We start from the raw sequence: 22,944 nt of genomic DNA, 5'->3' as shown, positions 1-22,944 counted from the left end.
AATTTCGCTGATTATTCGAAGGAAGTCGCGACGTGTCCCGCAAAACGTTGTAGCAGTCACCGGTCGTTTAGCCGCATTACGCGCGCGAATTTGGAGATCGTCGAGCGTGTGCGCGACCGCGTTCAACGATGGAACTGTGGCGCATCGTGGTGCATAGCGCCGACCCAATTTCCCATGCGAATTAAGACGCATCGAAACCCGATCTCGATTATGCGAGACGCGACTGTACGATGACATCGTTCTCCACATTTACTCCCGCTTTGTTTCACGTTGAATCGCGACCATCGTTTTTCTTCGATCGACTGGCACGTTCCAAAAACTGCAATGTCGTCGATGCGATGCGAGGCGAGACGAAGCGACGCGACGCGACGCGCCAGACAATGGCGGAGATTGCTGCATAGAAGATGAATCGGGGAGGAAGCTAGCCGTCGATCGAGGCTGGCCACGTTCTTCGGTTGGACGTTATCGATGACCAGGCCAGCGGACTGACGGATTAACGCGACGAAGAAGGAGAAACGATGCCGGATAGGGTGCATTGCGATGCTCTTGCCCTTGCGTGTTCGACGATAGGCGAAGACGATAAGCGTTAACGCGTTTTCTGCCTTTCCGAATGCTTTTTGCTTTCTTTTATTCGAGTAGTACACTAGTATATTCGATTACAACAAATACACGTAAAATTACCAAATTCGAATAGATATAAGCAGGTAGCTCGTTGTTCGTAATTCGTTTTATCCGCTATATTTACTCTGGCTCGATGTATGTTAATCCATTTGATCTACTAGTTACTCTAATACAGTAAAACACAATGATTCTTGTTTCACCGAACGCATAAACCAAGCTAGACTGACCAGAAGGTACTCGAACCTCGTTCACAGCCAGCCTATGTTTCATTTATAATTTCGCTGAATATTTTCATAGACGTCTCGTTCAGCCGTGTTTCGCGATTGATTATTGATAATCATATCCGGCACGAAACGATAGGCGAACGCTCTGACGGGTCCGTTAATTTCGGACGGCCAAAGCCAATGACGTATTCGATAACAATTTGCTATGCCACGAGCCGCGCAGGTAACGAATATCGGCAATTACGCAGGTGGTCAAGTAAACAGCGTAAATCACTGATTTCGAGACGCGATCGTAACTCTCCTCGGGAACGATATCACCGTGTCAAAGTGGTGTAATCGTCGTGCCGAACGGAGCCTGCGATGAACGAGCGGATTGATATATCCGATCCAACTTTGTCAGCTTATCGTTCTCGTTAGCCACGAATGTGTATAGCGGAAGCGAGATGTATGACGCTAATTTTGACAATAGAAGAAACGAAAACCATAGAATAGAACCCTGGTGGAACCTCTGAAGCTCGGATCGATAAAATTCGTTTTGGTATAACGTCGATCGTGCAAAGTTAATTTTAACGTCGGAGAGTATCACAACGATAAAGTAAAATAAATTTATCCTAACGTTTGTAATATACATGCTACCAAGAAGAGACTGTCTGTAGGAGTTACTCGCGAAGCTTCTCAGCCCGTTATCGATTTCGGTATATGCGATACGTAGATTCAACGTCTTTAGGTTGAATATTGCGCGTCTAAAGTCTAAGATCTGGGCCTCTTACGCCTCTTGACTAATGACTACGATAAAGTTTAGATCAAAGATTTTCGAACGATTCTCCGAGGCACATAATTTACCACGGTTATATCACGCAGTTGTCTCCCGAGTTTCATCCATGTGTTTTCCAATAATACGAGCAACGAAATAATTATCTTCACGGCAAGAACGAATCGTAAAAACGTACGAGATTAAACCAGAAATTCTTAGAGCTACGTGGTATCGGATGTATAGTATATCCTCGCGTTTTAAACGTAAAAATGATATACTTTATTCTCCTCGTATCTATCATACGCCTCAGATTCTCGAAACTATTTTTGAAGTTTTATTACCAAAGATAGAAACAAGCGCTAGTTCGGTCGATCCGTTTAATCGATCTCTGACTTTGAATCATCCTGTACCGTCACATCCGGTCCGATCGATCTCTTCGACGCAAAAGTACACACATTTCTTCCTTACGTTTCTTTCTTCCTCGGGTTTGATCTTTCATTAATCTTTGTAACCACGAAAATTCGAAGAGAACCAAAATGCAAAATAAGCCAAACTACGATGGAGTCGCTCGCTTCGTGCCTCTAGCTGACCTTGTTTCGAGTCAGAATGACGTAATGTCAGCGGAAGTAATTTAGTCTTCCTGCTTTGTTTATTCGTCCGCACTGTTGACTGAATTAATCGACGATAAAGGCAATGAAAAGTTCAACCGACCGAACTTTCGAATCGATACACTTTTTCTCCTTTTGAGTTATCGAATTATCGATTATAGTCTGAAGTTAACGTTTCGAATTTTGTGGAATTGGCATATTTGAAAGATTGAAATACGTCTTATTCGATTTCAATTGTGTAAAATAAAAGAAAATCTACCGAATGTGTTACAGCCTCTTTACCGTTTTCAGACTGAACCGTGAGTTCTAACGAGCTGGAAATCAGCGACGATCGATTCGACCCTTTCAGTTTTATCGTCTTTCGGTGCCTGCAGCTCGCTACAAAACAATCACCAGACGGATTCGACTAAAATCTCCTCTTCCAGACCTCGTTTGTTCGTTCGGTCTGCTCTCCTGTTGAATTTATCATTCGCCGGTACGATTCGAAACAAAAACGATCATTTGCATTGGCTCTCGAACGAACCTCCTACGGCAGGATCGACGCACGAATTTCTCGTCAAGTTCGTTAGAGCCGGCTGGGTACGGAGCGACGCTTTGCGCGATTTGCCGGACACCGAGTGCGCGATCGTTGGAAATTGCGAAGGAATGTCGCATCGTGCCGGCCGAAGATCCGCGGTCGTTGCACGCTTGATGAATTTCGTTCGCTTCTGATGCGCCGGAACGACTAAAACGATCAACGAAAGCCACGTTTCGCGAACTTCACTGGTCGTCGAACAGGACACGATTTCTGCCAGCCATCGTTAGCCGTTTTCGTGTTATTATCGGCTTCGGAAATCCTGGCTCGCGTCAAACGATAATTCTTCGATATTTGAACTGGGAACACGGAACGGAACTCGTCAAATTAATTGCGATTCAAGTGTCGTTATCGGCTTTTAGAGATTCCGATGGAGGAACACCGCATGAAATAAGTGCTAATATTTGGTCGTTCGAATTCAAATTTTTTAAAGAAAAATAGAAGCGCGATACTATCGATTCAGATCGAAGAACAATTCTGTCGAGCGACAATAACGTAAAATAATAACGTGTGAATGCTGAAATAAACGATGCATCGTTGATGTACGAAAAATCACGTCGCATAGGAAAGAAGGAAAGAAACTGATGATACCGTGACAGACGCGACAGGTCGCATCGTTGCGTTGCGATGGTCGATGCAGTCCGCGAAATCAGTTTGGGAGGGACGCGTCGGCCGGCTTTCAGGCGAAAAATCGTCCGGCTCGCGATCGATTGATTTCCCCTTGAAGCGAACTGACCTTCCGCATGACCCTGCTCGTTTGTCCGCACACGCTACAGCCTCGCCTATCCCGCGATTAATAAAGTGCGATAGGCCGATGTATTTTACAGGCGATATCTATATATCTATACGTTCCATCGGTATACGTGTCTTTAAACGACCTTTCGATTTAACTTCTGTGCTTCGTTTGCGCCCTCGCGAAAGATGTTTTCTTTTCTTCATCGTTTAAAGCGGTATCCGCGTTATCACGCGATGCCAGACAATAACGCTATCGCGTCGAACATACGCGAAAACGTAAAAACTTGTAACGAACGCTTAATTACCGTAGCAATTGAATAGCGGTCGAACGTCCGTTTAGCTAACACGCTGGAAGCTCGTCTAATTTCGAGGTGGGTTCGCGCTCAAACTACCTTTACGGTTATTACACCGAGCCTCGCTATTTTCCAAGAATATTACTGCTTTTAAATGACGCGTACGTGTTACGACGTTACGTGCAACCATGCAGTTTCCGTCCTTCAAACGTTCCGCTCGGCTTCAATTGTCCTTCTCTAGGTTTTCGTTCAACCTTTTGTTCGTGGCTCGGTGAAATCCCACCAAGGTTTTTTAGTTTTCTCTCCTCGAAAATGAATAAAATTCACTTATGAAAAACATCGATATCGTAAGAATTATACTCCTCTCTTCGTTTATAACGAATGCAGCATATTCCCTTCAATTATATTCCATTATTTTATAGTTTCGCCATTGACTCGCTATTAAAAATATACGGAGCGTGACAAGGTTACGAGCCGCACGTCCTCGAAGAAGGGGATTACTGCAACGTAGGAAATATTCGGTCACCTTCTTCATCCCTTTTTCCTTAGGCGAAACCGAGTGCTTCTTTCGGTATCGGGTTTAAGTAACGTACACGACGTATCCTTTATGAACGACTCGGTGATACTTGGAATTGCAAAAACCGTCAAGCGTTTGGCTTTTCACAGTCGATGTTGGTAACTAAATTTGTACGTGTACGATAGTGGAGAAATCGATTCATATCACGACACTTGGTCTTTTTCCTTTGATTCCTTCTCCGCTCGAACCGAGCACCCAAATACTCCTCGTTGACCAAACGAACACACATCCATGGTCTCTCATTTGCCAACAAAGTACTCAAAGACCGCTGCAAACGCTGTTCCAATTTCGTTCGAAGGTTCCGTTTCTCGCTTCATTTATCTTCCGGAGCAAACGCGTCGATAAGCGAGCAGCAAAAATAGAGAATCGCAGCAACTTCTCCTGTACCGAATGAAAACGATGCGAGCACCGATTCGAACGTTCGCGCGTAATTCCATTTGGAAAGCTGTTTCATTTAGCGATTTAGGTGGCAACTGCTGTTGGTTTCTCGGCGCTCGGCTGGAGCCGGTACACGCGTTTTCTGGTTCACGAGCATTCATCGTCGTGGCTAGGTTGCTCGCCGCTATCTAAATCTTGGCGGCGACGGAACATCCCAGTCAGCATCGTTGCGAGCTAGCAACCGAGCGAGATCGTTACGCGGCGTTTTATCGATCGAGCGACCACAGCGATCGCGAACAAATCGCAAAGAGGAACGCGGTGAATCGATTTCTCTCGAGTCAACGGTCTCCGAGCGATACTTCGTTTTCCCCGGTAAAATTACGGACAGAGAGATATTTTGTTTATCGAATAATTTCGCACGTGTTTCCCAGGCAATGAAACTTTACTTTAGAATAATGAATTAATTACTTCTTTCCTTTTTAATACCAAAACGTTTCTCGTAACATCTGTCCTAAGGCAACTTTTTATCGTTATTCTCTTTAATTAAGGAAGAAATGAAATTTCCAGAATTTTCAGGGCAAAGGAAAATGAAAGGAAGATAGCGAAATAAAAAAAAAATTGTGATTTGGTTTTTATTTCAAAGTAGCGCCGTCAGCTTGCCGCTAATAGAGGATGCTAGTTCGGCGAGATGCAGAAGGCTCGCGTAATTCGCTCGAAGGCGGTTCTCGCCACAGATACGAGAACTTTCTGAATATTATCGGAAACTCAGCCATCAGTCGCGTCGACAAGTTATTGGCACGAACCATCGCCGCATCGTGACAATATAATTTTTATGGTAAAAGCCGCTGCAAAAATACACTTAAATGTACCTATGCACGATGTAAATAACGATTTTTCGTTACGCGGTCGGTCGAACGTAATTCTTATCGCGATTTAAAGGCGAATATCAGGATAGGAACGGTATTGTTTTCATAGCAATTTTATCGTACAATATACGTTCGACCGGCTCGTCTAGTAATATTCGTATTACGAGCTCTGAAAATCTCTCATCGAAGATATCGATGATGATTACGTATTCCCTTTCCGTTGCATGAAATTTGCCTTCGTTTCCTTTTTAATATATCAAAGCGATAATTTATTATAACGCTACGCATTGTATCGCGACGATATATCTACGATAATCCAGTTTACTCGATGCTGATTTGTTATACGTGTACTATTTGGTTGGACCTTTCAATTACACAGATGAAAGCTAATTTGCATTGAAATTTGATTAAAAATCTGAAATACAACGTATGGATGGAGCCCATGCGAGCATCGATTTCAGGAGAGTTAAAAGCCTGGCTAAAGGGTCTGTTTAAGGGAAAGCGAGCGGTCTGCGATCACCAATTGTTATCTGTTCAATTTGTCGATAGAAAATGTGTTGTCGTATTTTTGGAACTTCTTATGTTGCTCAGATGTCACCGTATCGTCCTCGAAATCACGCGAACACGCGAGAACTTTGTTTCTTCGAACAAAATTATCCCGTTTTAGCGACGTATGCTGCAAAAGATCGCAACTAATCCAACCTCTTTTATTAGATATTATCTTGTTTTAAAACCCGATTTCCCAGCGATTATCGCAAATTTTCGTACGGTAAAACAGTTTGTCTGGAAACACGCAAATCCTCTGTCGTTTACGGTACAAAACGGAAATATCTCGGTATAATGCCCCTTATTAATCCCTTGATTAACTTCCGTTAGCCGAATTCTCTTATTTCGCAAGCCGTTGCACGTTCCGCGTGCCGAACGATGCACGATGCACGATGCACGATGCACCGAAATATTGCCAGGGTTCTGTTCTGTACGAGACCGAGCGCCCGATACGATAAATTGCGCGAGATTTCCTCGACCACGATACATCGGACCCCGATTTAACCGCCGGTGTATCGTATATTACCCTTAATTGTGAGTCGGACGCGTGAAATAATCGCAAAACCGATCGGAATGGATCGTCTCTCTCCCAGTTATTTCATAACCGAATCGCGCACCTAAAAATCCATGAATTTTCACGCGAATTACAAGAACGCTCTCGATATTTATTCGCTAGAAATTACTTATTAGTCCCCATGGTTTTATGTTACGTAAACTGGCACGGCGTGAATAAAGCGGACGAGGTTTATCGGCAACCAGGGCTGCAAGTTGATGACCCTCGCTCACCTTAGTTAAATTCTCCATCTATCCGATACGAAATCAGAGTAACGAACGAGCTGCTGTCGCGATCTCGCGAATTTTACATATATATACAGGTATCGCTAGCACGTATAGTCACGCGAAAGTTCACGATCGCTGCCGATACCTATGCTACAGTGCATACCGTATGAGTTTCTTAGCGTAGAAACGCAAGGGAAATTTTTTTTATTTGTGAAAATTTGTCCAAGCTGAACAAAATTCGTATTAGACTCGATTTCCATTTATTTCGATCTAATCCGCAGAAAGCTTGGTTCGTGCAAACGTTCTCATCGCAAAAAGCTTGCTGCTTTCGCAAATCTTTTTCGTCTTCTCTATCGAGGCAACCCTTACGATTCTTGGATACAGCATCCAAAGGAAATTTCATGATCGGCGGAGGTTCGTTACGACAACGGCAACGAGAGGCGATTCTTTCGATCCAACTGCCTCGTGGGGGAACGACTTGCAAGAAAAAGTATATCGAGCTATACAGGATGGTTGGTAACTGCTGGTATAAGCGGAAAGAGGGTGATTCTACGCGAAAAAGGAAGTCGAAAATATAGAATAACAATTTTTCGTTCGAGGCTTTGTTTTCGAGAAAATCGACTTTGAATTTTCGCTCGGTACGGGTGCATTTTATCACGTCTCGTTATAACGTATCTCACTGTAGATCGTTGTCTCGATGAAGAAATAAAAAAAAAAAAATTTTGTTTTATTCTATATTTTCGACTTCTTTTTTCGCGTAGAATCACCCCCTTTCCGCTTGAACCTCCAGTTACCAACCACCCTGTATATATAGAGCGATTCCTTAATGAAACTTCAATTATGCGTTAATTTTCGTGGCTCGAGGAAATTCGAATCGAAAATATTCTAAATTATACCTTGCTACTCCCTTTGCTAATCGAAAGAATTCGCGTCGCGTTCCTTCATCTTCTACGTTGTCTTGTTCGAAGTCTTGCAAGAAGCTGAAGTGTAAGTAGCTTGCCTGTAGTGTCATCGAACGTCCGCTCGTTGCACCCATTCTCAAAGAACAGGTTAAGAGACGAGAGAGACGAAGATCGTCGCACGTCGCGTCGCGTCAGCGTACGTAAATAAAGAAAGGCCGAGGTATTCGGCAATTTGCGCGCGAGCATCGCGAACAAGCTCTTTCTTTTCAGATGTTTCTCCTCTGAACCGAGCTTTTTGTAGAGACACTCGATAAATTTTCAATGACATCAGCGCAAAACCGTGGCTGCTATTGTATCTGGAAATCAGGTCGCGACGGCTGCATCCACTGACCGGACCAGGGGCTGAGATACGCGACAATCTGCTTTTTAAATTCGTTACGTCGCGAGCGCGATGTTTCGCCGAAGGTCGAACGATAAAGAACTTTGACATTCTCGATATGCGTACGACGTAGAACATGAAAAATATTTTTCTATTTAACGCGTTATTTGCAAAATTTCGTTGCTCGAATTTTTCGGTAAAACCGAAACGTTGTACTCCAGGAACAATCGGTTTTCTTTTATTCCAAAACACGTGATCAAATAATAAATAAACAAATAACAAATAAACGAAAAAGCGCTTTTGGCCGATTTGTAAGAAAGCGCGACTGCGATGAAGACCGATATATTTTTCTAAAACTACCTGCGCGTAGCGTATCTATGGTATACTTTTTACATTTGTATTAATTAAAACGTTACGTACAAAGCCGATAAGTTGACCAATTTTTAGAAATCCTGTTCTACGTTCTACGTTCTTTCTGGCGAACGCGAAAGAAACCGTAATAAAGGAACATCGTTGCAATTACGGTTTAATAAAAACGAAAACGAACAGTGTACTGCAAATTGCCAACGCCAAGGGTTTTTGCGCGGAAGTTATTTCGAAACGACACGTCCGTGCGACTTTTCTTACGGCACAATGCGAGATTAAGCCAGATTACGTGGCGTAGGTAGAATTTCGAAGAAACGAGGGTCTTCGTGACGTTTCTTCCACGCGTTACAGGCGCCCGGAAATTCAAGTCCTTGTGATTTCCCTCTCATCCATGGTAAACTTCCGATGGAGGAAGATGCTCTCATCCGGCGAAACTCCTTGCTGCATTTCCTTTTAGCATCCGTACGACGGTGGGATATTATTTTCCTCGCGTGACCATATTTTAACGACCTTCCTTCAAACTTATACCATTGCAACCTTTACATTTTCATTACTTGCGACCGTTCCTCGAATTTTCATACCAGAAATATAAGATTATTCCTTTTTCTTTCAACTTGGACAACTTAGAAATTTGAGGTTAAATATTTATCACCGAGAAATTTCGCGGTAGCGTCGAAAAAGCGAACAAGAATTTCTCAGCCGCGACGTCCGTGGATTTTGATAACCACTTAGAGTGACATCTCTCGTACGATGCAATGTCACGTTTTTTTACAACACGAAGCATGTTTTTAATCGCTCACCATTGTCGAACTTCGACGTGTTATACGACCCTTCCTCTTCGTCTCTATTCTCGGCGTTGTTCTACTTCCCGCGAACCGAACATTAAAAAGGAATCGGAGATCCAGTCGCGCTATGATTGTTTCGTCAAAAATACATACAGGTCGATAACTCTCTTCGGTTTCTTGTACTTTTGTATTAATTTATACATACACACACACACGCACACGCACACACAATAAATATTTGTATAATTTCACGCTCGTGGGTTTAATAATTCATTTCGATACAACGCAACCGAAGCTTCGCTTCTCTTCGAGAAAAGCTGTGTTCCGCGAGAGTGCTTTATCGGTTTTCTTTGCGTTCCTTCCACGTTACTTATCACATTTCGATATTTTCTTCCTCCCTTCTGTTTCGTTAGATAGAAAATTGCGTAAACAACGGTGGAAAACTACCGGTTGTCCATTAAACGAACAAGCTTTTCGCGAAATAGGATTACCAGTGTTCTTGCATGTTACTTTCGAATCATTCGAAACGCATCGAATGAAAAGCTATTTCATTCCCTGTATGGCGCACTTGGGAATATCAATATAGCAAAGTTCGATTTTGCAAATCCGCTGGAGATAGGGCAAATATAGGTATATCACGAATATGGTAATTGAGAAGTAATCGCTTTACAATATTACTTTTCTATCTATGGAGCGGAAAAATCGTTTGTAAAAAAAAGAGGTATTTCTAGTGCCGGTTATTAGGATGCAAAGCAACTTGGCGTTAGCAATTTTCTCGTTCTTTGCCTCGTTCCTATGTAAAATAGAAAAGCAACGGAATCGATTTAACGAAGAACGAAGCCTTTGGAAAGTGATTGATTACTCTGCATCGGCTACGATACACAGTTCTTACCTTCCAAGCCGTTATGAAAGTAACAACCAGGCAATTTTTCAATTCACGTAATCGTTACCTGCTACATTTATGACTGTCCATTTGCGATTCTTTCAATTTGATGGAACGAGTTTGCATTTTACGTTACGACGCAGAGGCGGATCTTCGACTTTACGTTTCCGTTCACTCGCCGATTCCGTGTCGTTCTCGTGCGAAACTGATAGCAGATTCTCCGAAAATTTTAAATGCACGTAACAATTTAATGCCGTAACGAAATGGAATCGCATTAATTATCCATACGTTTATAACACACCGATATTTCGGTGCTGCCGTTTGGACGGTGATTGGATCGTCTCGAAAAATCTCGATTAGCGAATATTTTACAGACACTTTTTTATTACCTTTCGAAGCAAACGCGATTCTATTTCGTTTGCTGGCCTAAAGGATACGAAGAAACAATAGCGGCGTTTCTGCCCGAATCTTGTGTATTCGAGAACGAGCCGGAGTTTCGTCGAGGAAAATGGAGCAGAGTCACCATTACGAATTAGCAGAGGAAAACGAAGCCCGTGTAAACGCGGTACGAAACTGAAGGGTACGGGAACGGGATCCCTTTTCCCCCTAATTGACGGGCCGGGTCGCGCAAAGTGCTGTTCAAAGACTCGCAGTCGATTCCGTATGCACTACCAGCAAGGGGCCGAAGTTGTTAACACGCGTCGAGACTCGAAAGAGAAACAGGAAAAAAGCACCGGCGAAAAGGAGTCGATAAAGGGAGCGGATACCGCTGAAAGGATTTACCAGTCGCTCCGCGTACATACTCGACTTCCGCGAAAGAACTCGCGAAACTTGAACGCCCATTACCGAAAAGCTCTCGCATCTGAAAACTTTCAGCCGAGCAAACTGTCCCGGAAAAATTGTCCGCCACCACGAGCAACGTGTCTCCGTATACTTATCGTTTTGAACGCGCGTAGTCGTGCAAATGGCAGTTGAAGTTCTTCGGTATTTTAGCTTTTAACAGCGAATTATCCGATATGAAAGGTCGTTGATTCTGTTTAAAACGATAATTCACCCTTGAGACGTTAAGGAACGTTTTCATATGACCGATATTTTTTATTGTTTCAGGCTCGACCAGCCGGTGACCAGCTCGACGTCCGGAATGGACAGCAAAAAGGTTCGAACGATACAGCTTTTTGAAATTATGGCCCTGAAACTTAATTTCACGTGCCTTTTTCTTTGATCGATCCAAGGATCGTAAGATACGATCTTTGATTCTCATTGATAAGACGAAACGGTGCGTACACGAGTTAGGAGAAAAGCGTTAAAAGTGCTATTAACTGCCGTTTCGAACAAACTGTCGGGAAAGATCAGGACAACCGGTAGAAGATGATGCAAGTCGAGAGCGTCTCTGAGGGAGTTGCATACTTTCGTCGAAGTTGGAGAAATCGATACGTGTCATAGGGGTTTATGGCAGTTGTAAAGGTTTCTTCCTTCTCCGTGCTGCACGATACTATACGGAACTCCGTGGCAGAGTTAACGATGTCGTTTGAAGTTAACGCGATTAAATCGACGCGATAAGCGGCCGAGACTAATGCAGAAATCTCACTGAATTAACCGGCAACTTTAAACGTTTCCAGTTACATCGTTTGCTCCTCTAATTACCGTCTCGCGGTGCTCTTTGATAAACTGCTAGTCGCTGCGATTTAATCAGCTCAATTATTCGTGTGCGCACAGTTCCGCGAGTTCTAATGCAACGATCAGATTAATCTTCGGATAAGAAACGATAGGTTCAAAGACCTTGGTCTTGGATGAGTCGCGATATCGCGAACTTGTCGACTAATAATTTGGGCTCGTTAATGACTAAAACGAGATCGAATATACGGGAGATAGCACCAACCCAGCCACTGAACACGGCAAGATCCTTCTAGCACCGTAAATTCACCGTTATTTCATTTATTATTTTTCCATGTACTGTCGTTTATTGGCTTGCGCGAAAGTGGCGAACGGTGAACCAAATATACCTATCTTCTTTCCTCCATTTGTTCTGGAAGCTTCGCTAAAATGGTGCGTGACAGCTCGTTACGTCTCTCCACAGGATATTGCCACGACTTGAGTCGTAGAAAAGCAGTGACGGACGAAGGCAAAACGCGGTAGCAATTTTCACCCGCCATAAACCGCTCCAAGCGTCGTTCTCTCCTCATTTACGCTTGGCAGCCGCAGCGAAAGAAAGTCACATCGAACTACTTTCTTCTCTTCCTTTTTTCGCGAAAAGAACTTCTCCGCCTCGATCCGCTAGCGGTCGATGAAGTTTCAAACTCGCTTCTCGCTTCGAACCGCGTAGACGGACGATTCGTCGATTCGGCAGCCAGGTAGAAATTTAGCCGAGTCATTTTTTGAATTGCCATCTCTTCAATCCTGCGGTTCAACTCGGTCGAATTTCAGGCTTGTGGTCGACGCTGCTTCCGTGGAAGAAAATTTCTCGGTCGGTTTGTTCGGCCTACGAATTGCTTGGAGTCGCGCGATCCTGAACTTGCCGACGCGACACTCTCTCTCTCTTTCTTGGAAAAGAAGAATCACCCTTGTTTCCCCCGCGTTTGAGGCACATCCTGGGAATCCACGAAGCGCGAAGACAACTGTTTGTTTTGCTTGCAGAAGCTTCGAATTTTCAAATCTGGGATGGGATGTACCGCTAGAGAACAGTTTGGACCTATTACGATGTCCGAGCACGTAGATGCATTTGAAAGAAAAGAAACGACGAAGCAAATATTCTGCAACTAGCGAGAAAGACTATTTTAATGTTTTATCGTGGTTTATTATTTTCTTAGAATTCTCTTCTTACGAAAAACTAGAATTTGAAAGAAGAACTTAAAAAGAACATTCCAATAGTAATTGATTCTGGCTATCGACTATGATGAAACGCGAGTTTCTGCAATTCAGCGTACGTATATCGATACGAACTATGTGCGTAGTCGCATACCTTCGTGCGTGAGAACCATTCTAATCTCACGATGAATATTCATTCTCGTTTAGTCGGCGTATAACAGCCATAGATCATATACAAGACGATTCGATGACTGTTGTTGTCTCGTTATCACCGAATTATGGAAGCCAATCCAGCTTGTACGCTATACATGCGGTAGAAATGGCAGGATTCGAAAGAAAGCTGCTTCGATGGAGATCGCTTCCCCGATGCAAACATTCACGACACGATGACATTTCTGATTTCCTTCCTTTTTAACATAGATTAGTTAAATTAATTCGTGTACTCGTTGGAAACTCGACATTTCTTTGCGTTGTTATTAGCATCAGGAGAAATTACGAGAACCAGGTTTTTTTCGAATAAAATTGGCACGTGCTGGCAGCAGCAGTTGTCGGCTATAGCGCCAAACGTTCGCCAATTAAATCGACTTCCGGCAACTCGATCAGTCAAATTTTTCCAACGAAAGCAGCTTTGTTGGCAATTTGTCGAGGAGATACGTTGTCGTTCCTTTAATCGAGCAAAACGATGAAAAAGCTTCCGTAGGGTTCAGCAACTAGGTAGACCGAAAAAGCTCGAAGAGAATGTTCCGGGGGAAACAACCGTTTCTCGGAAAGCTGATCCACGGCCTGGAAACATGGAAAATAATAAAAAGTGGAAAAGAGCGAAGAGAAGAGACGATTAGGTACGCGCCGAGTTTCGCCTTAATCTTAAGCTCGATAGCCAGTCCGATTTTCCCATGAAAATCAAAAGGTGGAAACCCGCTGCTCGTATGCTGACTTTTGCACGTTCGCTTACCGTTCGTCGTATTTGTCAAAAGATTTGGCACGATTCTATTTGAGTATTAATTAAATATAATTGTTAAATACTATTAATTATCGAGTATTATCTCTTCGTATCTTGGTTGCTTCTCCTTGTATTTGGTCCTGAACAGACTATTCGATTAAAAAAATTTATTTAATTAAATTAAAAAAATTTAATTTAAAATATTTATTCGATAGGTCGATGAACGTCTGTTAGAAAATTTATTCTCTGCTTCCTGTTTCTTGCGTCGTCGAACGTAGTTTAAATAATATTACGATTTCGCGGTATTTCCGACGAACGTGAGATTTTGCGGCTAGTTGATAAATTTTCCATAGGATGGACGGAATTTTCGCGCTAACTCGATCAGACAGGTAGCGGAAAAGCGGCTGCCGATCAGCTATCGAAAAATCTGTCGCTTAGGAAGCAACATGGCGCTGCACGACGTGCTACCTTGCCGACTGACCGGTATAAACGAAGTTACTCTCTCAAAACTGACCGTTTCGATAGTTCTCCGCTTCTCCATCCACTGGTTTTAACAAATTCCATCGGTCAATCCATGACGGGAACGTTTCGATGAAACGTCCCTGCCGCGCAGTCGATTTTTCATTTCTCTGTGTATTACGCAAACTGTTTGTTTTAGAATATCTCATGAGAAATCAAAGTTGTCAAAGTGCAGGAGCTAAAACGTAGTCATCGTATATCGAAACGATAATAAAAGCCCCCTTCTAGTCAGGAAGATCAGACACGAAAATCGATTTCCGTGGAGAAATTTCGAATAAAGGAGGTTTCGAAATATCACAGAAAAATTAAATTTAGAGATTAACCGCTATCTCGGGCAGAATCGAACGAAAGGAGAGATTTGGGTACAAGTTACGTAAATATCAGAAACGAAGATTGGTCGCTAACCGCTGTCAGTTTCCCGATGACCTGCGGTGTTGTAAGCTTAATCGACAATGACGCGGTTCCAGTTTAGAAAGCAGTTCAACTTAGTCGACCAATTGCGATCTTGGCTAGATATTTTGTGACGCGCGAAATGAACGAAAACGAAAATGATAATCGCCTGCAATTATCCAAATTTCCGGTAGCTGGTAATTATGTAAATTAGATCGAAATTTATCACACGGCATTAGCATGATAAATATTTCTATTATCCGCGGTGGGCTTGCCGCGACACGGGTTAAATTGCCGTGTCAGCTGCTACATGCTTTAACGTCGTGTAATGCGCGCGTGATTTCTAATCTACAAAAATTTGACTGCCCGAAAGTTTCAATTTTGTTGATCTAAAACGTCGTGGCGATTTTCCACTCGCTGTAGAATAAGACACTTGGCACTGGTATTATCATCGTACTGCGTAGAAAGATTACTCTTAAGCTCGTGTCACGTACCGCTATTTGCATGGCTCTAACTCTTACTTTCAACAACTTGCTTTCAATTTAGCCAATACGCGTCGAATCGATCGAAAACCATAGATTTGGTCGAAAAAGCAACACGTACGTACGAACAGACTATAGTAGCAACGTGGACTCGACAGAGAGACAAGTAGCATAAACGAAACTAAAATGATTGCAGGTTGTCCAGGCGGCGCCGCTGCCCGTACCTGTCCAGGTACGTAGCAAGAACGATGGCTCGGGGGTGGCCGCATCCGTGTCGGGGGTTCGCAGACGAAGCGGCTCCCAAGGTTTACGATCGCCCGCCGCGAAGAGGCCACTCTCCGCTCCCGTCGCCCTTCAGGGATGGCTACACAAACAGGGCTCCGAGGGGCTGATGCTTTGGAAGAAACGGTGGTTCGTCCTCTCCGAGTACTGCCTCTTTTATTACAAAGGTCAGACTTGCCACGTTTTCCTCCCTCTGGAATTACCTGTCGCGTTCTTTCCACCGAAAAACCTTTCCCATCTTTTACCCTTTAGCCTTTTTCTTTCTCTTTCTTTTTCCCCTCGTTTTGTCTTTGGAACGAAGCAGCAAGACACAATTCCCAACGCGATACACGCGACTCGTAATTCTAGTGGTTTCATTGAGAATACCTGCTGCTTTTTCCCTTTTGTTCCTCCTTTCTCTCTTTTCCAACGTTTGTTTAGTCGTAATAGTAAATATGAACGAGGAAAAATCTCTCTTTTCGGAAGCAGAGTGTCTACGTTCTTCGCGTTCAGTTAGTTTCCGTTGTAAATCTCCCGAATTATCTTTCGTTTGTCTCTGTCCATGGAGTTGCGACTAAATTTTTAAGCAACACGTTCTTCCCCTAAAAAATTTAACTATCCTTCTCCCAATTTTTAATCTCTTTTCTACGAACTTCGGTTCCAAAGTAGGAACATAGTAATTCTGCTATCTCCCGTTTATATGAGACGCGAGAAGTGGTACGAACTAGTCACTAGTCGGACAGCATCGGGTAAACGCATAATGCAAGTGGATTCGCGTCCGGACGTAATATCTTCTTCCTCTTGTTAAACTCTATCCCGTTCTTTCTTTTCTTCGTTTTCAACATCACCGCGGATATACGCGCAATTAACGTTTCGCCGAGGGGATTCATATGAAATTAACAATTTTTCCTTCCCTTCGTGTGTCACGCGCAGGGGAGTTGGCACAGCTTCAACTTTCCAGTTTTCTCGTTGTTTTTCAGCGTTGTTTTCACTCGCACAGCGTTCGCTCCACCAATTTCCGTTCATCCGATTGCTATTTCCTCTTCTCGATCTTACCTCTTTCCCTTCAGATTGTTTCCTGCGGAACGCTAATTGCACGAGTTCGCCAGTTTCGTACTTACTTACATGCTTCCCCTGACTGTTCCCGCGAGATCGCGCAATTTTTACCTCTCGACGTTATAAAATATTTTCTATCCTTGCGAAATATAATTTTCGAAAGATCGACAGATCGATGCGAGAATATTTTTGGAGAACTGTGCCTTGCAGAACGTGAACAATATCTGTAGTAGAATTTTGAAAATTATTTGACGCATCTGATTAACGATAATTAAGATATTACTTTTATCTTTTTAAAAACACCGCAATTTTTCTTTAAAGTATAACCTAGAAAACATTGCGACAAAGAATTTTTATACGTTTCCTTTAATCTTCCTCTCACATTCAAAAATTTCGTTCGAATCTGCGATCATTAACGTATCACAGCTCCGGGAACAGTTGAAACTTCGTTAAAGCTTTACGTTGTATTTTTTTCAGATCCTCCTGGATAGTAGAGATACATACATAAAATACAATAAAAAGTGGTAGAAAGGTTTTTACTCGATAAAATCTTTTTTCTCTTTTGAATAAAAAATATTTTTGAAAGTTTTTGTTATATAAATTTCCAGATATGCAATGTAACCGTAGAATGTCGTTATTAGCCCACTTTACGAACCTACGCTCTTCCATAATACCATACTTATCGATGTTCTAAATGAATGAAATTTGACTGGAAATTCCAGCGATTCTGTTCCGATATTGTTACACCAGAGCAGGATCAAAAATTTGAGGATAAATCTCTGGTATCTGGTCAAATAAAAACGAAAATTTCTGTTAATATCGTTTCGTAATTCAAATTCGAGTCGCATTTAAGCTTCGCTCGTGAAAACTCACATTCTCTGGTTTGTGTTTCAGCCGTAAATGATCGTAATTTTTCGTCGCGCGATTCCTTTCTTTCGTCGAATGAAATCAGCCCGGCATTCGCGTTGCCCTGCACACCGTTCTTAATTAAGGCGATATTCTACGATGGACGCATAATGGAAACAATGCGCGTCTGAGTCATTATTCCACCGGTATAAATTAATTTACCATTGCGTTTTGCTTCACCTACATAGACGTGAACTCGTTTACTGCGGATTTAAATTCTTACACGCGGTTATCAGTGGTTCCTGGAATGGAAACTATTAGTCTCGTTCCCTGTTATTACCTTCGTAGCCTGTCACCTTCGTTGACAACGTATCAGATATAACGAGCATTATTATGCTTCTTATCATCTCGTTTTCCTCCCGGCTAATTTATTTGTTTATTTGTTAGAGGATCTGTCCTTTCTAGACGGAAGACGATTCTGTCGAATCGAAACGACGAATCCTAAGAGTTTGAAAGTAAGTTCCATACCAAGTTGTGTACGCCCGGACGAACCTCGTCTGCCGATTTAACGATGCGACAGCTACAATTTTCCTTGGAAAATAAATTGCACGACACTTTACGATTACGGTTAACGATTCGCGTGCATTCTCGAAAATTCCTGGCTCGGACGATGGCCCTTTCTTCCTTTTCCAGACGTCCGTTATGATATTCGCGCCGAAATTTATAACACTTTTTATCTCGTTCCTTTTCCTCTGTCCGCGGTTCAGCGTGTGATTTATGTCGACAGAGGCAGGAAGGGTGAGCGCAACCCCCGGCCGGGCTAACGCGTGTCAATGGCGCGTTAGGGCTTTCGGATGCATTCGAATCGAACCTTTCGATTTGTCAGCCTGTAAAATGATTTCCTGTCGCATTTGTCCATGTCATCGGGCATTACCGAGCGCTTGCCACGATTTTTCTGATCGATGTCAGATCGAGAGCTTTTTCATCATTCGATGGAAATCATAGTACTTTTAACGTTTTTGGCTTTTTAACGATCGGTTTTGCTAGCCATCGACAATTTTAGACAATGACTTTACTTGCATACGAAGTAGCTACCAATTTTTGAAACAAGTATGTAGTTAAATACAGATTGAAATAACAATGAAATATTACAGCTTTGCATATGCTGCATCTGTACTCACATTCGTAATCCTTTCTCGAAGTCGAACGACACGCGAACCTCGCGTCCACCTCGACGCAGATGCGAAAGTCGTCTTGCGATTCGTTTCTAGAAGGGTTGTTCGCGGCACTCGTGCCACCCTTTCGCTCTCGAATCTCCTTTGACAGAACGCGGCTACCAGGAACTCGGATGAATATTTCTCGTTAATAAACGAGAACGTCGTCGACCCTTTTGCCTCGACTTTTTCCTAGCTTTCCACGTAAATTTCTTTTCCCGCCTACCCCCTCCACTGGTTTGGCTCGAAGTGAATCGAGCCAGACGGCATGAACTTCTTCGGATCGTTTAATCCTAACGTTACAGAGTACTTAGCCAAACTTTTAGATGGTTTTGTGCGTCCATTCAACGATGAAGTTTCATTTTTTGTTTCGTTCCGCTACGAATTATTAAATAAGCGTGACAGAAACTATTGCAAAACGATTACAGAAGGAACGGAGAACAGAGCGATCGTGTTTTGCGACGGTATAGGCTTTCCGTTTATTCTTTTATAAAAATATTATTCCTCTTACATCGAGAAACGCTGAAAATTACTGCTATTCGAGAATTCACGGTTTTGCCTATTGAATATACGATTTTCGAAATTTTGTTGAAATTCGGAGAAGCTGGAAGATCGAATCGATTCTTATTCCTTATGCTGTAGTCCGGATTACCATTTGACTGCAACATTCGATGAAATCGAGGCGTACTATCTTCTCTCGAATCAAAGCTTGTTTCATATTGAAAAATGATCTATTCTTTGCCAACGATGACAAATTAGACATTGATGACGAACAAATTTCAGGTCCGGAAGAGGAAAAATTGTTGGGCTCGATATTGTTGCCGTCGTACAGAGTTACCGTGTGCAAGCCCGAGGACAAAGTTAATAGAAAGTTTGCGTTCAAAGCCGAACACGCGAATATGAGGACTTATCACTTTGCAGCGGACAGTCGCGAAAGCATGAATCAGTGGGTGAACGCGTTGACCTTGGCGACTCTTCTTCAGGACCCAAGTCCGTGAGTATCTACTTTTTCCTCGTTCACAGCGATCTAACTTCGTTCGCTTCGTATCGAAGGAAAGAGAAGAGAATAAAGGATACAAAATACAAAAGCATAAAGAAATATTGAAAATCTACGGTCGTTAATTTTCTCGTTGGAAATTTCAGAGAACGAACTCGTAAAAAGAGTAATAAAAGGAGAATCGAACCAACTGTCGCTTCTGCCATGCAATAACTTTCATCGCGCGTAACCTTTTCCCGGCCAATATAAACTACCACTTGAGTATTCCAAACAATTTCAAACGATTGCAAATTTTCGAGCTGGCGCGTTATTTCGCGTCGCATACTCGGCCGATATGGTTTGATACGTTGCATTGGCTCGATGGTTAGTTCGATGGCTGGTGACGACGCTAGTAGCAAATAATACCATCGAATTCGATCGGAATTTCATTAATCGAGAAAGGAGTTGCCTTTTACAGCAGGAAGCAGCATCGTTAGACTTGTTATTTCATGTAAAATCGTTTATTTCGCGTCGCCATCGTTTCCTTACGGCCTCGTTTATTTCTTATTCCGCGTATTCCGCTGCTTCCAGCACAGCGAGTTCTCGAAGTTGTATGTACCGCGGTGAACGATCGCACGTCTTCTATCTCTCATTCGCCACATTTTATTCCCAATGTTTTCCTCGCGGTTTTCGTATTTATCGTTAGAGAACAAAAAGATTCCCGAACCTAATAATGGCAAATTTGGTTTCCAGCAAAACCTGCTCGTCGTTTTCAACACACCTCGCAACTTGTTCGCTAATCGATGTCAACGATCGTGTTACGTAATATCTTAAATCGTGTAGCTAATTTACGCAGGCACGTACGAAAAGCCTAGCCCGTCCATCTCAAAACAAATACTCGATAGTTTAAACAGCGCGATCATTCACTGCCGTGATTATGAAACATCTCCGCGTTTATTCCGTTATTTGCTCAGCAAACACGCGTCCCCGAACAAAATAACGAAACGAATAGCATAACTTGTTGCACCCGGAATGCAATTCCAAAGAAATATTCCTTCGACTTTAAGAATGTAACTCGTAATCGAGCTATTCTTTGCGCAATTAAAGAACACGAACGAATATAAATAATCGAACAAATCGTCAAGGGGAAATTCGCTTTGTTTCTACCGAAGCGAAGATTCCAACGAGCTACCCGTGTTCGTAGAACTATTCGAAAGTATCGCGAACGCTCAGACGCAAGTTCTCGTTTCGATCGCGGCGTAACTCGGCCGTTCGTTTGCTTTTTCAAAGTTGGCCGCGTATAAACAGCCGAGAATTTGTCGTTGCTCGGCTAAAAAAACTACAGGACGGTCGTGTTTCGTTTGCCAACTGGGTACTAGGAATTTTCTGACGAACTGCGAATCCCGATGCAGGTTTCTGACGACGACGCTGGATTTCCGCGTTTTCAGGCTCAACGACTCGACAAACGTGACGAAACTCTGCTCGAAATTAGGATCCACCGATCTTTGTTTGCACGCTGGTCTTTCGAATTAAACGTTTATCCGCGCATCGCTTCGCGTCGCTCGCTTGTCGCGAGATTACGCGCGCTTCGTTGCTCAAACGTTTTCATGTACTGTACGGTTGAGTTGGAACGCTTTGATTCGCCCTTCCTCGAGCGAATTCAATTCTCTTTTGCGATTAGTTTTGTGAAATTATTGAAATTGCTTATTGTTCGTCGATTCGTGGATGCAATGGTCCCGTTGAATTTAGAAGGAACTATGTCGTCTCGAGGCGAACGATTCGAGCACAACTACGCGATATTCTGAACGATAATCGAACAAATGAAATATGCTTCAGTGGAGCCGGCGAAGCAGCGGTGGTAATCGAGATAGCTGGCCAGCCGGACGGGGAGCGGAGCGCACGGCCGAGCGTCTCCTCGATTTCCTCGATTCTGAATCAGAGTGCGGACGACAGCGACTCTGGATTTCACGGTTTTCAATCGCGGGACGATCCGAGCCACGCTTCCAACAACAACTCTAGCCCGAACAGCGTAAACACCGCCTCTTTCCCCAATCTCAGTGGCAGCAACAGCAACAGCAACACCAACAACGGAAACAACAACAGCAGTAACAACAATAACATCATCACCAACACCGGTAACAACAACGCGAACGAAGTTCAACCAATGGTAAACGGCTGGATTCAACAGCAAACTCCGTACGGTCAACCTAGCACGTCGCAGCACCAACATCAGCAACAGCAACAGTACGGTCAGCTGATGCCCTCTTCTCAGCAACTGCAGCAGGTTCACTCCCACCAACATCAAGCGTTGCTTCATCAGCATTTGTCTCATCAGAGTACCAATCAAACTCATCAGCTCCATCATAACAAACACGTCGTCCAGCAGCCGCAATCCCAGTCGCACTTGACAGCCAGCAACGTACAAACTGTGCAGCCCATGGCCCGAAAATTCGGTCAACCGATCTACGCGAACGCCCCGCCCAAACCTAGAAGACTGACCGACGGATCGACAGAGTATTCGACTCCGTCGCCGGATCCGGACTACCGGAAATCACCGGTATCGCCGGACGTTACGGTGACCAGCAAGAGCCCGATGTCGGACTACGACAGAGGCAGCGTGATCTATGGGACGAGGATGAATCAACCGTCGCAGCAGAGCCTCAGAACGGATAAATCGGGCTTGAATTACGGGTACGGGCAGGTGCAAACGGAAAGGCGCACGCCCGACACGTACGGTCGTAGCGCGGCTAAACCGCGATCCGCCAGAGGGAACGGTGACTACGAGGAAGTTTATGGTGCTCCTCAACTGTATCAGAGGCCAGCTGGACCTGTTGGCTATACCAAAGGATCCTCGCCAGCACCTATTCCGATTCCGCTGTACGCGCAACAACATCAGCAGTATCAGCAGCAGATTCATTCTCCTGGCACGCCCTCCAATAGTAAGTATATATCTTCGTTCGAAATATGGTATTCGATAGACGAGACTAAAGTCGACCTGGTTTGACAAATGTAAGTGGAATAGATAACATAAATTGTACGAATCGACCCTATCCAATTAGAGACAATTAGAGCCGTAGATGCACATTTTTTTCCTTTTACGTAACATCGCTATATGCTGGAACATTAACACATTCTTGTTGGCAGAGAACTTTCTAAACTCTCAAAGTTAACTAGCACAACGGTA

The 22,944-nt window shown here is 43.4% G+C and overlaps 1 protein-coding gene across 9 annotated transcripts in view; it reads left to right on the top strand.

The window, feature by feature from the left end:
* LOC117160127 (uncharacterized) overlaps positions 1–22,944 on the top strand; it is a 194,229-nt gene that overhangs the window by 103,009 nt on the left and 68,276 nt on the right. For all 9 annotated transcript variants that reach the window (XR_013061524.1, XM_076627406.1, XM_076627378.1 and 6 more), the window contains 4 exons: positions 11,379–11,427; positions 15,604–15,856; positions 19,568–19,778; positions 21,597–22,699. Coding sequence is in view for 8 of the 9 variants with exons in the window: in XM_076627406.1 (XP_076483521.1) it covers positions 11,379–11,427; positions 15,604–15,856; positions 19,568–19,778; positions 21,597–22,699 (1,616 nt within the window). In the remaining variant the exon portion in view is untranslated. The remainder of the gene's footprint in view (positions 1–11,378; positions 11,428–15,603; positions 15,857–19,567; positions 19,779–21,596; positions 22,700–22,944) is intronic.

Source organism: Bombus vancouverensis, chromosome 2 (genome assembly GCF_051014615.1).
Source record: "Bombus vancouverensis nearcticus chromosome 2, iyBomVanc1_principal, whole genome shotgun sequence".
In the NCBI taxonomy this organism is placed as follows: Eukaryota; Metazoa; Arthropoda; class Insecta; order Hymenoptera; family Apidae; genus Bombus; species Bombus vancouverensis.
The sequence above is the reverse complement of the archived record's forward strand: the minus strand, read 5'-3'. Positions and strand labels throughout refer to the sequence as shown.